At 36.1% G+C, this 16775-nt stretch overlaps 1 protein-coding gene across 10 annotated transcripts in view; it reads left to right on the forward strand.

Moving 5' to 3' along the window:
- The window catches only part of dgkza (diacylglycerol kinase, zeta a), a 119032-nt gene extending 104337 nt beyond the window's left edge, over positions 1 to 14695 (forward strand). For all 10 annotated transcript variants that reach the window (XM_058382034.1, XM_058382026.1, XM_058382030.1 and 7 more), the window contains 6 exons: positions 1873 to 1907; positions 3594 to 3643; positions 5877 to 5997; positions 7259 to 7295; positions 7477 to 7576; positions 10073 to 14695. In XM_058382034.1, the coding sequence (XP_058238017.1) occupies positions 1873 to 1907; positions 3594 to 3643; positions 5877 to 5997; positions 7259 to 7295; positions 7477 to 7576; positions 10073 to 10189 (460 nt within the window). In that variant the 3' untranslated portion in view covers positions 10190 to 14695. The remainder of the gene's footprint in view (positions 1 to 1872; positions 1908 to 3593; positions 3644 to 5876; positions 5998 to 7258; positions 7296 to 7476; positions 7577 to 10072) is intronic.
- The last annotated feature ends 2080 nt before the right edge of the window (positions 14696 to 16775 follow it).

The following is a 16775-nucleotide window of genomic DNA, read 5'->3' on the forward strand; positions in this document are numbered from 1 at the left end:
AGGCCTCACATCTTACATTTAGTGTACGTTTCTTGCTCCTAATAAATTAGTAATGAATAAACCCCTCACAGAGTTGAAAGGAATGTGTTGAAGTGAGGAAACATTGGCAGTGCAGTGGTACTCCATGACCCAATTTGAAAAAGCCTTTGTTCAGGTAAACGGTGGATTTGTTACAAAGCTTGTGCAAAGCATTGACAACACTCATCTCTTCTCTTCAGGGTGTGATTTATTTCACAAATCCCCAAAATCAAATCTCTCTCTCTCTCTCTCTCTCTCTCTCTCTCTCTCTCTCTCTGTGTCTCTCTCTCTCTTCCATTGTCTCCCTCTTTCCTTTCTTCATGCCTGTCTCAGTGGGGAGCAGATTACTGGCATCTCTGTCACTGTGGCTTTCAGACAGATGCTTTTGATATGGCACAGTACCACTTTGATCAAATATTCATCAGGACGAGTGATCTGCGTTTAGAGGAGGCATTGTGGCAGGGCTAAAATCAGAGTTAATCATCATTAATATATTGATGCAGTCTCTGAACTACCTCATGTATACACACACTCTTTATAAATACTGGAGGTATTTTTCTAATTATATGCTTGTTCTCACCCTTTTTTGCTCTCATAAATGTGGTTTGTATTTACAGATATTGCTGACGATCATTGCCTCTCAGTGTCCAGTAGAGAAATTAATTACCTTCCATTAAATAAAAGCACATAATGTGTTTTTTTCTGTTAAGTAATGCATTACACATGTATCTCAGTTGTTGATGCTGGTGTATTGATGTTGTTTTTTATTGTTTGCTGTGAGCATTTTGACCAATTTGATAAGCTGTTTTATCTGTAATTGGAAACATTCCCGAGAGACAGATCAAAAGGGTGCAGGGAAATGTTGTCATTTAATGGTATGTTCACATCATTACAGTGATTACAAGTTTACAGCATGTACAAAGCTTGTTCCAACTTAACCAGTGCATGACTTTATCTTATCAACACATACGACCAAATAATGTCCTCACAATGTCCTCCCAAGTATATGAGAGTGCTAAACGTTATCACAATGATACTGATAGTGTTAAATACAAAAAAACCAACAGCTTTTATTTGAAAAACTGAAATCACTTCATTTTGGTTACTGGGCTTAGGCTTCCATTGTGGTGTAGCATTATTTAGCTGTAGTGGTTATAATGGAAGGTGTGAAGCAGAAAGGGAAAAACTGAATCCACAGTGATGCTGAGGTTTGAAGAGAGCACTGGAAACTCCAGACCTCACTGTCATTAATCTAAGAGACTTTGAGCTGCTGCACTTTAAGCGAAGTTTGTTGTAGATGCTGATTTTGGATCTGCTTTGCATCTTAATTGACTGCTTACAATACTGAGTGTTGGGATTGAGGCAGGACGTACTCTGTATTGGATTTGACTTTGTTGGATTGTGGCTTTGGGTTGGATTTGACTGATTACAATATTGACTGACTCCAGAGTTTTAGGGATTGCGTTTCAGTCATTCGTGCCGTTTCCAGAGGAACCACCAACTGGGATTAGTTAGCATTCAGTCAGCAGTCTGTAATCCCCTCCCTCCCCCCAGCGCACACACAATCTCTCACACACACTCTCTCTCAGTCTCTCTCTCTCTCTCTCTCTCTCTCACACACACACACACACGCACACATGCACGCACACACACACACATGCACACACACACATACACACACACATGCATGCACACACACACACACATGCACACTGTTGCACAAAAAAATGAGACCCTCTGGGGTTTTTTTTTACTAAAGCTTTTGTTTTTGCATTCAACCCTGATTATGTTGCTCAGATCCTGCAGATTGTAAGTATCTCTGTAACATTCTTATTCATTTTTTCTTTTTTACAGGTCAGAAAAGAATGCTGTGAGCGTCAGTAGTCCAGGTAAACACGCAGTACACAAAGTAAAAAAAAAAGGAGTTAATGAGCACAAGATAAGGATCAGTGCACTACCCTGTTAAACCCTGTTGAGTTCAGTATGTGTGATAAGAGTGTCTCGGTTGTTCAGCTCTTCTCTGTTCTTTTCTGAGTGTTAGATAGCAGACAGAATACAGCAGGGTGGATAGGTTCAGTTCAGCTTCCTAAAGCAAGTAACAAAGGAGGTGGATGTTGAGTGTTAAATGCTTTCTGGCTTTCGCTTCACATGTTACTGCCAAGCCTAAAAAGGGAAGCTGCCTTTGTTTCTTGCAAACTGAGAGGAATGAAAGGGGAAAAAGAACTCTCTTACATTCTTCAGGATCAATAAGGTATATTTGAGTATACATTAATGGCATTGTTCCACATTAGCATTCACTGCCTCTTTCTGGCAGCAATATTTCAGTAATACAAGTCCTGGAACTATAGATAATACAGAAAAGTTATCCCATATCCTATAAGTTGTGTTGCAAGGGCAGGACTGGCATAAGTGTATCCTCAGACACAGGCTTAGCTAAAGCCTTGTATATTTATATTGCTTTGTCCAGTTTATGAAACAGACATGAAGGCTGGAATGGTGAATGGAGACTGTATAAAGGGCATCCTGAAGCTTTGAACCCAGATTTAGCATATTGCAACAGAAGCTGCAGAGGCAGCATGGCCTAATGTGATTACCACTGCTAATTAAAATCTTATTTCCCTACTCTATTTTCAAGCCCTCTCTTCAAAATATTACAGTCTGCTGGTGAAACTCAGGATAACCTAATGTCAGATTAAAATCTGACTAACTGTAATGTTGCATGATGTAATCATTAGATACAAAATGATTACTCACAGAATGTAGGGTTTCTAATGCTACTCTATAGCTTTATAGCACAATTGATTGAAAGTGCTGACACCTTCATGAATAACTTCACTCTTAACTGCTAAGCAACCTTTAGGTTAAATGAAGCATAAACTGCAAACTGGTAAGCTGTCCATCTTGAAAACTTTTCCATGTTGGAAAACTGAAAGGAACAGCCTTATTGGAACAAAAGGCTGGCAATGGAGACTGGAGTATCTGTAATCACTACTGAAAGGAGTTCAAACGCTTGTTCATCACTGTAGATTAGCCATGTTTTCTCACTGTCACATTCATCATCCTACATTCATCGTTCCAATTCCAGACACATCTGCTGGCCCTATAAGGCTTTACCCAACACTGTAAGAAGTAGCTAGGCTTCTTGGTTGTTCAATTTAGTCATGGTGTAAACTGCATACTGGTACGCTATCTCTCTTGAAACCTTTTCCATGTTGGAAACAGCCTTACTCTTACTAAAGGCTGGAACTATTAAAAACATATCAACAGTTATACCCATCTTTACACTCCATATATGCTGAAGGTCTGCCATCAAAAGTCACTTTCAAAGTTCTTGGGTAAAGTGCCACTACAGAAATAAAAACATATTACAAAGAGCGTATTTGAGCATTAAAAAAACTTGCAGCTGGCACTATTGTTAGGAGCCCTTGGTATAGAAAATAAATCCTTTGGAACCTTCTGACCAATCAGAATCAAGAATTCATCAGTGCTGTGGTGTAAAGCAATTTAGCTACCACTGTAAGGTTTGACCTGGCTTGCCTAAATGAAGCATAAATTTCTTTGTCTTTTCTCTGCAGTATCAGCGGATGTGCTAATTGAGTGTGTGAAGAACAAGGACCATCAGAGGGTATGTTCCATAAACACACCCCTAAAATGGAAATATTTGTTATATTAATTGTATACATTTTTACATAATCCTTTTTCATTACTGCAATAAGCCACCTCAGTTATCTGCATTGTGGTTCCTGTAGACATGAAACGTGTGGAAATATAGACAGTTTAAACATATTTACATAAACTATGAGGCTTTCAGCAATATCATTAACATAATTTTCTTTTTTTATTAACTTTCATGATTTTATTTTTTTTGCAATAGTTATAGTTGAGGTTTATGTTTGAAACACTTGAATACTGCCTGGTTGTGAAAGACCTCTTTTACTTTTACTTGGTAGTAAGTAGTCTTCTTATATACATTGTATGAAATCCATATTATAGATTTTTTTGCTGCTTGGGCTCTGTACCCAGGATCTAGCTGTGAGGCTGAAATGCACATCTTTAATTTAAGGCCTCCAAGTATAATAAATGCCTCCAATGCATATTTTCCAAACCGACATTTAAAGTTCCCTATTAGATACTTTCATCCATGTTTCCCTAAATACCCTTTGTTAGATTTGTTCTATTTATACTGTTACTTTATCTGTGTGACTGTTGTGTGTATTTCCACTGAAAAAGAGCTGTTTCACATCTGGCACATTTTGTTCAGTTCCAGTACCAAATTGCTCCAGGTGTAATAGCAATAATCAGTAATGTCAGGCAATTGGGGTCAGCATCGCCTGGTTGCCATGACAACAAATTTGTCAGAAAAATAGGAGCTGAACAGTGTGGGGCCTTAAAAAAAAATCTGGAAAAAAAAGAAAAAACAAGCAAACAAAAAAAACATTAAAACAAGCATTACGCAACAACATAGCAACAAACTAAATGTCAGTGTTTGTACATTGCCAATTGATAACAAGACAAAAGTTATAAGAATTAATAGCTATTAAGAGTGAATAGATAAAAGCAATAAAAAGTATGAATAACTGTGAAATATACATATCCAACATCCATCCAGCCATATCTAGCTAGGTTTCCAGTTGAATTGGGATTTTGTTGAGACCTAGAACTCCAATAGAGCAATGCTCTCAACAAGTAACATGAATATTTTCTAGAGAAACAATACACTCTCACTTTATGTGACTGGTGTTAAATAGATAGAGATCTTCTCTCTTTTAAAAATCCTCTGAAGGAAAATTGGGTAAATTTTCCTTTACCCAAAATTCCACCATGGGAAGAGGTGCTTGAATGCTAATCAAGATGCTTCACCTGTTGATGATAAGCTGCATGTTTTAGCTATGAACAGTGTTTATTGTGCATGGCTTGCCCAAATCATACTTCTCCCAAATGAGGAAATCCTCTCTAAAAAGCTCTTAAATCATTGCTCCCATAATCACTGAGGGGTCAGTAATATAATAAACACACACACACAGCTGCTCAAGTATCTGTAATCACTACAAAAAGGAGTTCAAACGCTTGTTCATCACTGTAGATTAGCTGTCACATTCCTCCTCCTGCATTCTTTGTTAATTCCAAGCACATCTGCTGTCCCCATTAAACTTTACCTAACACTGTAAGTAGTAGCTTGGCATCTTAGTCCATTTTGTTGCTCTCGCTGTGTTGACTACAGAGCTGTAAGTTAAACAGATTCATGTTTGGTACCGAGAATATTCCTAGAATTCATTATAAATAGAACCATTATATTACCATAAAAGACTGTTAAGCAAGTAAAGCCTTCTTTACCGAGAGATTCAGCAGCTCACACAAGAATTAATATACAGAAGGATAAAACACCTAAAACCTATATGGGCTCCCAAGTGGCACAACACAAATACTATATCATTGTATATTTTATATTATTGTATATATAATTACTGTAATTACTATAGTATACCATATTTCATACCATCTGTGCCTGGAAGTCCAAGAGAACATAACTGGGTGGGACGGATGCCATTACTTTATCACTTATCAATTAGACAGAAAATCATCAGCAGGTATACAGAATAGAATAATTACATTTTCACTGAATGCTGAACTCCCCTGTGGAAACATGAGTAGCAGTTTTGTTCTCCAACATAAAGGAGCAATAAAAATGGACCTTTACAATGCAGAACTGTCAGAGCATATCCATATGTATAGTAAGGTAGGGTGTGAGTGAGCTGTATAAAAAGCTAGTATTTAAGTATTTAACTGCTGTAACAATGTGGAGATCTTCTACAAAGGTACTAGTTTAAGTAACTGTTTGTGTGTGTGTGTGTGTCTAGCTAAAGGAGCTCCATAAGCAGGGAGCAGACCTGTGTGTGCAGGACTCAGCAGGTCGCACATTACTCCACCATGCAGTGAATGTGGCCAGTAAAGAAATTGTCAAATACATCATTGATAACGGTGAGATAATCTCTCTCTCTCTCTCTCTCTCTGTCTCTCTCTCTCTCTCTCTCTCTCTCTCTCCCTCAGATCCACCTACACACACACACATACACTCACAGCACAGTTCAGTCCATTTCACACAACATGCTGGACATATTTTACAGGATGTCCTTTAACTTTGCCGCATTTGGGTTCGCATTGATTCATGCATCTGGTGCTTTCACATGACCTCAATATTACACCTACCATCTGAATAACATTCAGTACTTATGTAAGGAATAACACATAATAGTGTATGCTGTGTAGAATCATTAGGATATGATGGAACACTATGGTTTTGTGGACAGTTTGTTAGCCATGAAGTATTATTATACTTCATTATATGTAACATATGAATGTATATGATTTTGTAATGATCTTTGTGTCAAATCACTAGAGACACATATGTATGCGTCTCTCATGTTTTGTACCTCATGAATCAGTTTTAAACATGTATATTACAGAGTGCTATTGAGCCAACTCATGACTTTGTTGCCATGTTTGATTCTTTTGTGTCTAAATCATAAAATAGAAATGTTACACTCAATCCCCAAATTATTAGGAACAGAAAAAAAGAAAGCTCAGAAAGTAAATAAAAGTATAATAGTAATAGTCATTACAAGTGATGCCATTTTTCTTAAGCGTATAGACACAGCCAACAGCTAGTAGGGATAAAATGTGCTGTATTTTATCAGTAACATATTTTACAGTGTGTATCAGATTCTCTTTTCATCTATATAGTATACTTTTTCACCAAGCACAGTGCTTTTTTGTCTCCAGAGGATGAAAGACAAAAAGATAATGAATGGCAATTTGTGTGCAATATTGTTATGGGTGTCAAAACCACATGTTTTACTGCTATTTGAAAAAAAAATCTTCTTTTTATGATTTATTTTGATTAGAGGAATGGTAAGTGGTTTCTCATATTGTTCTGTACAAAATTGTAATAATTGGGCAGTCTTTGTTTTATATAATCATGTTTGCTCTGAAGCCAGGAATACTGCAGCTTACTGTGCACTCTTGCTGTCTGTTAAGTGGTGTATAATTGTATATACACTGTTCCCATAATGAAACATATCCTTAAAAATAGTGCATGCATTGCAACAATTTCTTATTTTTCAGTACATAATGGTCTTTTCTACCTGCTACATAGTCAGAAAGACAGCATTATTTTACTTCTTCCTCATATCCTGAACACACTAAGTAGACTTTATTTTGTCTCTTGTTTCCCCTCTAACAGCACCCATTGATATATTGGATGTGACAGAGAAAGAAAAGTAAGAAACACTTCTTTTTCTAGACTTTTTTCTATTTATTTCCTTTTTCAATTTGCCAGGACAATGTTTACCAGTTGGATTTCCGCCTTTGGGTTGTCATTCTCATGCGTTGTCAGCACATGTCTTGCTTTAATCTTTGGCAGTCATGTTTCTGACTAGTTTCTACTGTTCTTACTCGCAGTGGCGAGACGGTGTTGCACAAAGCTGCCTCGTTGTGCCAGAGGACGATCTGTCACTACTTAGTGGAGGCAGGAGCTTCTCTAATGAAGACAGACTTGCAGGTGAGAAAAACAGGTATTTTTTTATTATGACTAACCCCCATGTGAGACTAACAAGCCATTCCAGTAATAATATGAGACAGGGATATCTGTACACTAAAAAAAAGGAGTGCTGTGTCCAGTTTTTCCACAGATCTACTGTATGCAATGTGACAAAAAAAAAAGCTAAGCAGATCCATTATAGAGTTCAGGATGGAAGTGATTTTCTAATCATCCCCTTAAACTTTCCGATGTGCGTCACTGGTTTGGCACAAAGGCCGCTGGAAAAGCTGCTTTTGTAAAGAGTCTGTAATCTCAATGCTGTTGGGCTGACAGGCTTTAACTGGTGGCTACTTTTTCACTCTTTCATGCTTTCTGTTTTGCTGTCTGAATCAGCTCTTAAGACCTCTGAATCAGCATGTGCTCAAACCTCCACATGACAGATGGGATATTTCTTCGTCTGCTCCTAACCTGTACTTTCCCTGGGGCAAAGTATGCAGTCTGCCACACTGGCTCCTTCACCAGCACCTCAAATGCTTTCAAACCCCACTAACACCAATAGTTTAAACACAAATGTATTCATTATCATATCAAATTTCTAAAACCAAATCATTACTATTTCTTTCATCTCTCCACATCTCTCTTATTTACTTCTTTGATTATGTGTATGTGTGTGTGTGTGTGTGTTTTTCCTATCTGCCTCTCTGTCTTTCTCTCACATGTCTTGCTCTCTGTTCCTTTCCTCATCCATACATGTCAGCTTATGGATAATGTATGTTCCTCATGTTCTCTCTATCTGGCTGCTGTATGCCTGTCTGGTTTATTCTTTTATCCTTTGTGATGTGAAGAAGCTCTCTGGTTTTTTTTTTTTTTTGGTTTTTTTTTTGGGTTTTTTTTTTAACACAATAAAACAGTTGTCAGAACAACGTTCTTATTCTTCACAAACTTGTGAAGAGCACTTCTATCTGACGTAATTATAATGCTATTCATTCTTGTCTAAATGGAAGCTCTTCTGGGGGTTTTTTTTCTCTCAATGTGAACATTTCCCATTGTGTGTCACTGGTCCTTGTTATTTCAGAGCATACTTTTTAGCTGTTATCTGTAAAAGTGATAAGCAGAAAAAGGCGAGCTTTATGTATTTTAGAATATAAAAAAGCTGTAGTGTTTCTGATTGTCTACACAAAAAGAGCTTCATCTGTCATAAGTAGCAATAAAACTAGCTGTGCTTTAAAAAGAAAAAAAAATTCCACGCTCTCTTCTCTTCAGCATATCTGTATATGGCAGTAATAAAAGACATTCAGTGGTTCTGGCACAAACATTGTTGTGACTAATGGATAGAAGGAAGGTTTGGATGCGGTACAATCTTGATTCATTGAACTCATTGTCATTCCTCCAAATTCCACCATTCCTCTAGTGATCGCTACTGCTAAGTCAGTACGTGGAATTCAGTACTGTACGGCCAATTCTTTTGTTAAACTGTTGAACGGTGCAGTGCTGTGTGCACTGATTTGGAGAGAGGAACTCTTTTCTGCATGTAGTAGCACACACCTGGGATCTCTGATGAAGCCTGTCTATAACAGATGGAATTAGAATATTTGAAGACATGTGTTCCACCCAGCTTAGGTACATTTGCATGTGATGCTAAATATTTTGATAATGATATTGAAGGAATTGATATTGTACAATAGTGTGTGATGATTTCTATGTTTTAAAGAAAATGATTTGCCAGGCTGCATGTTTTGCTGAAGAAGGCCAAGTGTGTTTTGTCAAAGTAGGATCTTGACAGTTTGCCTTACCTTATTGCACAGAGCCCCTGGTTTATGTTTAAGGTTTGTGTGTATAAGAACACATGGAATTTGAGACCCACTCAAAATTGCAAGCTGATATACTGGCAAAATCTACCAAGTATCTTTCAAAATACAACATTTTATATTTTTCGCATTTAATGCATGAGGAATTTGGAGCTGATCTACCTAGAGGTGCAAAAATAAGATGGCATCAAATCAAATTGATTCATTTCGGGAACGGTAATTGCATGTGCTAAAATCAGTAGAACCAGAGGGCAGGAATAAAATTTGTGGAAAAAAAATGATTAGCAAAATTATCTTAAACTTTTACTACACACCTTTATATCGGTGCATCCCTGGGGTTTTTATTTAGTTACTTACTCTTCTAAACTGACTACAGAGAATCTAAAGAATAATTTAATAATATCAGGAACAATATAATAATAGCACATGCTAACCGTCTCCTCACTGATACTGTATTTCACAGAAATCTTTTTGTAACTCATCCACAACACAATTTCACACACAATTTAACAATCATGCAAATTACTGTTCATTATTTGGGATCAGGGCATTGTTAGATTTGAAGTCTATTGTGAAGAGAAATTCAAAGAAACCTGCAATTTTAACAGCAGTTTCCTGATTAGCCAAGAATGAAACGTTACATTATTAAATCAAAGTATTTCCAGTGTGTCTTTCCTCCCAGTTAGAGTTTGCATTTTTGCATTTGCAGGGTGATACCCCGAAGCACAGAGCAGAAAAAGCAAAGGATGCGGAGCTGGCGGCGTACCTGGAGAATCGGCAGCACTACCAGATGATCCAACGTGAGGACCAGGAGACAGCAGTCTGACCTCTGACCTTTAACACGCCTTCCCCCTTTGGAGTCTGGAGCTGTCTACTTGTGCCAAACCAATAAAGTAAATAAGAATGGACTAGCTCATAATAAAAGGCTCCTTATATATGGGGTGAATATTTACTGTAACTCCTAACCAACTCTAGAGCTAAGAGACGCACGTACACACGTTATGAAGAGACCTGCGGGTTTACCGGCTTGACTAAACTTGCATCCATTTCACCATCCATCATCATTTATTAGTGTGTTTGTGTCAGAATGTATGGCGAGGGTTGGGGTTTTCTTTGTTAATGCAGTCACTAATCTGTGTGACTTTTACAGAGCAATCATTGTTGAAAGGTGTCTTAAGATGGTATGGGACTGTGATTCGATGTATGATGTGAGCTCTCTGCAGCACTGATCACACAGCTCAGAATTTCAACTTTCATGTTTTTGTTCAAAATAATGCTAGTGTTAATAAGGAGAATATGGTTATTGCTTTGCAGGATCTTACATTTCAGAGATTTACAGACTTATTTGTTTACCCAAACTAAGTGGATGAGTGTTGAAAGCTTTTAGGATGTGGGGTGCTGGCTTTCAGCTCTCACTGCACTGAAAACATTTTGAGCCTCTAGTAGCTTTTTCTGGCTTTGCTTCTTTCATTGTTTTATTTTCTTCTCTTCTCTTCTGGAAAGGTTTCCTTCTAATAACTTTTGGTACTGTAAGTGTATCTTATTAGGTTTCTGTCTGAGAAACCTTTGCACTGTAGCTATCATTGCCTTCTTTATTCCACTCATGAATTTCTTCATTTAGAATTGTTGTACTTAAGTTACAGTTTATTTGTAATGCCCTTTTTAATAGTGAATAGATGTTTATATAATTTATCACTATAATATCTGACTTGTTTTCTTGTCTAATTATATTATAAAATACTGAATATTTAATACTTTATTCTTTTCCGAATGCAGACCCCCTCCCCCATTATCTGTTCTTGAGTTTTCCTGGATGGTCTCACTGTATGACAGAATGTTCTTCTTCAAATCAACTCTTTATCTTAATGCACCAACATGTGATTATGGTATTTATTTTCGATACTCGATATATGTCTAAGTTAAATTAGATTTAAAACTAGATAATATTAAATAATGAATTAAAAATATTTAATTTTTATAGAGGTCACTTTCTTGTGGCCACTGTACAGTTATATCTTATATATTTATTTATATAGATGCCCCCCAACCCCCTCTAAAAAGGGGAAAAAAGAGATTCCCTTAACAGTATAACTCAATGGCCATGATAATGATACATAAAATAGTTTTGGGTCCACTTGTGTAGAAAACAGCAATCACGTCACATTTTTCAAGATATGCTTATTCTATTTGTTATATAATGACAGCTCACACTTTTATCCTCAATCTCAACACTCATTGGATTGACACTTAACCTGTGTATAGAAGTTGCCGGTTTTCTTTCTGAAATAAGACCTGATGAAGCTGAACTGAGACGGTTTGAGGTTTGATACTGGCAGTGACAGTTTGATAATAGTTTTATCAATAGAAAAGGTTCATTTTATATTCTATTATACCACAGCAATCTTGAATTAATTTTCTCTAACAGCAGATCTAAAAGTAGTTTGACTGCAAATCACAGGTTTATACTGATGCAGAAAAAAATACTTGCTCCACATGAGTCTTATAATAAACAGGTTTTAAAAACTTAATTGTGGATATGGTTTTCTGTGCTGGTGAGTGGAACAATTATAGAAGGAGTTTCCAGTAGAAGCTCTTTGCTGCAGTCATAAGTAATGCTGAATCATGACCTTATTTGACATGGGGAAAGTCTTCAGCAGAGAGGTGTTTGAGCTTTGTGAGAGTGACTGTCGATACTATAAGAGAAGTATTGAGGAACTAACTTGTTTTGCAGACTTTTCACAACAGACAAATGTCTACATTTATTACATTCTGTTCTTTAATGTATTTTCATTTTATTTTATTTTTTGCTGTGGTATAAAAGGAATAAAATTTTTGGATGTGCTATTATTGGAAAATAATCATCATTGAGAAGGTAAAACACTGCCCTGAGTTATCTCCTTTTTCTTCCATAATCTTTTGTGTGAGTGATTAATAGTGGTTCCATCAAAATTAGAGCATCTGATTTATATGCCACATTTAAATGACTGTCTGGATGCATATTAGAAGAACCTGTGTAAATAATAATACTAGTATTTTTAGTACATGTGCTGCTGTAACAAGCACATAGTGCATACTATTTTAATATCATAAATCTATATACCAAGAGTTTTTTTTCCCCAAAATCCACTTTTTGGTTTATAGCAAGAAGAATTAGAGCACATAAGACATGGCCACTAGTTCCATTATTACTTTTATTGCTACTTTTTGAGATTATAACATTTATTTGGAATAATTCTCAAAAGAGTGCTGTGATTTGACTGAAGCTCATTATTTTGGACCTATTTACAGTTAATAGGACCCAGCATTGGCTGTAGTCACTGCATCTGTTAACTTTCCCATAGTGAAGAAGAATCAATACAGATCAGCAGTTAAGAAGCTGACCTGCACACCGTGCCTTCTTAAAGATCCACAAAAGGACACAGACTTCATGTATTTTAAGATTCCAATATCTTACTTATGGAGAGATATTTCTTTCAATGCCCATCTAATTAAAAATAATATATTTGTGCTATCTCCCTTTATGTTCATTCATAATTTCCTAGGTAGTCCTTATTATGAAGTAAGATTTGGCTTTTTGTAGAGCTTTCTAAGTGATATATGAAAGAACTTTACACACTATGGAAAAAATGGTTCCCTCTTAGTAGTGTATAAAAAAAGCTCCAGAACTGATAGATATGTGTGTGTAAAATTTATCTGCCTCTTTAATTGCCATGCAATTCAAACCTGGAACCTTCCAAATATTTCTTTTACAAGAGTGCATGTAATCTGGTGCAATAGGCTGTTTAGGTACATAGAAATCTAATGTTTTTGTACTATAGTTACAGATTAATGGTGAATAAGTAGAGATTTCACTGAATTGATTCTGGTGTGGTCTGCTTCCAGAAATAATAAAGGATAGTATTTTGAGTATTATTAGGAAATAGTATGTTTATTTTCCTAGACTATACTGTAATTAATCTGATCAGAGTAGATATAACTATGATACACATGATACAAAAACTTTTCTTTTCCTTTTTTCTTTTTTTAATCTGTTGTGTTTATATATAATGATTCTTTGGTCACATTTTGTATAAACTCCAGCTTGAACAGCTGTAACTTTGAGATGCCTATTGTGTACATCAGGAGCGTTTAAAATTCAGGTCTTGAAAGACCACAGATCTACTGGGATTTATGTCACAAATTTAGCCCATGAAGGCTTTAGTAATTAGCTAATGTGTTGACTCAGGTGTGCTAAATGTGTTAAATGAGGTAGAATGGTAAACTCTGCAGTGCTGTGGCTCTGTTGGGGAGACACCCCTGGAGTGGGTTTATTAATGTATTCTCCAGCTCCAACATTTCTTTAGTACATCTTTTTGCAGTTGTCTCATTTCATAACCCCTTTCTAGTTTTTCACCTTTGGAGTACCCTTAAGTGCTTAAATGCTCTAAAGGAAAAATAGTTCATAAGAGTGAATACAAGTTTATTTTAATATGAAACCAGTCTTTTTTCATAATAGAGAGTGAAAGGTTTATGTAGATTTACTTGAGTGAATTTAAACCGGAATCGGTTGCCTGATACCACTTTACTTCGCTGAGGAAATACAGCATTTCTCTCTACTGCATGCTTGTACACGTTTACTCCAGTGATTACATTGCAGGTGAGGGTCACGACTGTAGATGCTGTCGTAATCCAGTCCAGAACAGCACACACTCCCTTAAGACAAACTAAACACTCCCACTTCCCCTTAGTTTTTGAAGATAGACCTATCTAGTACCCTCTGTGTCCGCTGACTCACTGCCTACATGCCTGCAGGCTTGTAATGGATCACCAACAAGTGGAAAAAAACAGGATGTGCATACACAAACACTTAATATCTTAAGACCAGGCATAAACATTTCCTTCAACAACTATCACATTACGTTAAAAGCCAAGTATGTATATAAATAATTAGTTCTTATCTATTTATTAACTAGACCTAGACGTAAATGTTGTATTATAATGGTTTTTTTAGGCGTCTGTTTTTTTGCTGCTCCCTGTTTAATCTCACTGTTGGAAAGTTTACAGTATTTCCTAAAACCAAAATGTTAATGCCACAAGAGTCTGTATTCTGTATACAGTAAATTCATTTGATGATACAGTGAAAAGGTTGTTGTTTTTTTGCAATTCTTTTAGTTACTGAAGTTTTGTTCATTGGCTGTTTTCTTAGAATGACCAGTTTTTCTGCTTGAACCCTGAAAGAACTCTGTCCACATGATTTCACACACTGACCTTATCCAGGATGTACCTGCCCTTAGTACTTAATTGTTACATTGAACTTAGGTCAACTTCAATAAACTTACCAATACAAATGATAGTAATCATCTATGGGTCCTTTTGTGTGTTCATAAGTCTTAGTTGAATGTAGAGACTGGTTATCTTCTCATACTTGGTCACTGCATGAACACATGAGCAGTTACGTCATGAGAAATATAATTAATAGGTGAAGGGTAACTTCACCTATTAATTATATTTTCCATGACTTGTCCTGTACAACTGCTCGTGTGTGTGTGTGTGTGTTTTGGTGATTATTTGAAGCCAGTCTTTCCCTTCCCCACCCCCCAAAACCAGAGTGCAATGGTTTCATCCAGTCCTGTGATGTGGAACAGAGGTTCAACTGTGGAAAACATGGATGAAGTCTTTCCTCTTCAGCAGACTATAAAGAGCATATATTAACCTTCAACCTCCAAGCCACTGTTTCTCTCCATTTCTTTTCTTTCTCCCCCATTCATTCCTTTGCAGTTCTTTTCTAGCTGTTTCTCCTTTTGGAGTGGGGGGTCTGTCACACAGATGTGTGCCCTTTGTTATTTCACCTTTTCCAAGAATAACAGCTTGTTCCCAGAGTGATAAATAATTCCAAGAGCAGCACGTAAAATTGTCTTTTGTTTTCTTTTAATCGAATTGAAGTTTCTTCCTCAAAGAAAAATTCAGCCTCAGACATTTGATTACTATGAATATAGTAACAAAAAAGTAAATATACTAATAAATGGATTTTTGAATTTAATGTTAGATGGATAGACAGAGTACGTTGGAGAAAGGTTATAAGAAAATAAGTAAAGATGGGCTAGTATGTAATACTGAGCTCTTGTTAGTATGCAAATGTGATTAAATTTCCTATAAAATCAGCTGTTTTATTCCTCTTGTACCACTGCAATTTTAAATTCTTTATGTAAACACATCAATCCTTTTATCTGTTTATACTTACATGTAATCCTGTGGAACATCCACAAATTTTCCTGTAATTTCCTATTGTAGAGCAGCAGCTAAAAACAGTCATTTACCTCATGAACAGCATTAAAATACCCCCTGACCTGTTGCAGTTACAGAAAAACACCACCAAAATGAACACTCAACAACCACTTTATTATGAGCACCTGGATATCTGCACATTTATACAATGGTGCAGTCAGCCAGTCGCATGGAGACTATGGATATGGATATGGAATGCAATGGATAAAATCACACAATCTGCATGAATGAGCAAATGTATATATACATATATGTTTTAATATTACGCTACTGCAACTGTAGGTATGTATTAATTCTTTATGTTTGATTTTACTCTAGCAGATGGATATAATTAAAGCTACATTCTACAGGTTCGTCTGAGAGGAAGCACTACATCTGCCTCTAATTTTAACAAATTATTGGAACACTGTGTTCTGGGAGTATGATCTTACATCCTGACCATACCTGCAAGGAGTTTTCATATTCACAAGAGTAGAACCACAATGGTTGTGAATTGTAATATAAAGTATAATAAAGAAATATAAAATAAAAATACAATGGTTAAAAAAGTATTATTGGATAAAGGATAGGCTTGATATTGCTTTTTATTGCAAAGACTTTTCCTGTTTTCCATTAAACTGATTGCAGATTTTGTCCTGAATATCTAATAAATTAGTGTTATAGACTTTAATGTACACTTTTTAAAATATATTAAAAAAAAAATACATTTTTAAAAAATCTTATTTAGCTTACACTCGCTTTACTCTTAGCCTATTCTATATTAAAGCCTAAGAAGTGTTTTATATTAGGAAATCAAATTCTATGGCTTGTTCTGGTATATGTTTGTAATCACATTTACAGGCAGGATATCATGGTGTTGATGCCTCCAAGGTTTCTTTTAATCCTAATCTTGGAGTACTCTTCTGTTTCACTTGTTCTCCAGTGTCTGTGAGAGTTTTCTTTAATTTCTTCAATTCACCCCCACAAAAAAAGCCAGCAGCATGCCATGTTCTTGGCCACGACCCTATCTTGGATAAATCAATAAATAAAGATAAAGAAATGCATGAATAATTTTAGGTTCTCATACTAGTGGTATCATGGAATTGCTGGTTAGCATGTGCACACACACACACACACAAACATTTAAGGGCGTATATGATGATGCGTGA

Source organism: Hemibagrus wyckioides, linkage group LG27 (assembly GCF_019097595.1).
Source record: "Hemibagrus wyckioides isolate EC202008001 linkage group LG27, SWU_Hwy_1.0, whole genome shotgun sequence".
Lineage (NCBI taxonomy): Eukaryota > Metazoa > Chordata > Actinopteri > Siluriformes > Bagridae > Hemibagrus > Hemibagrus wyckioides.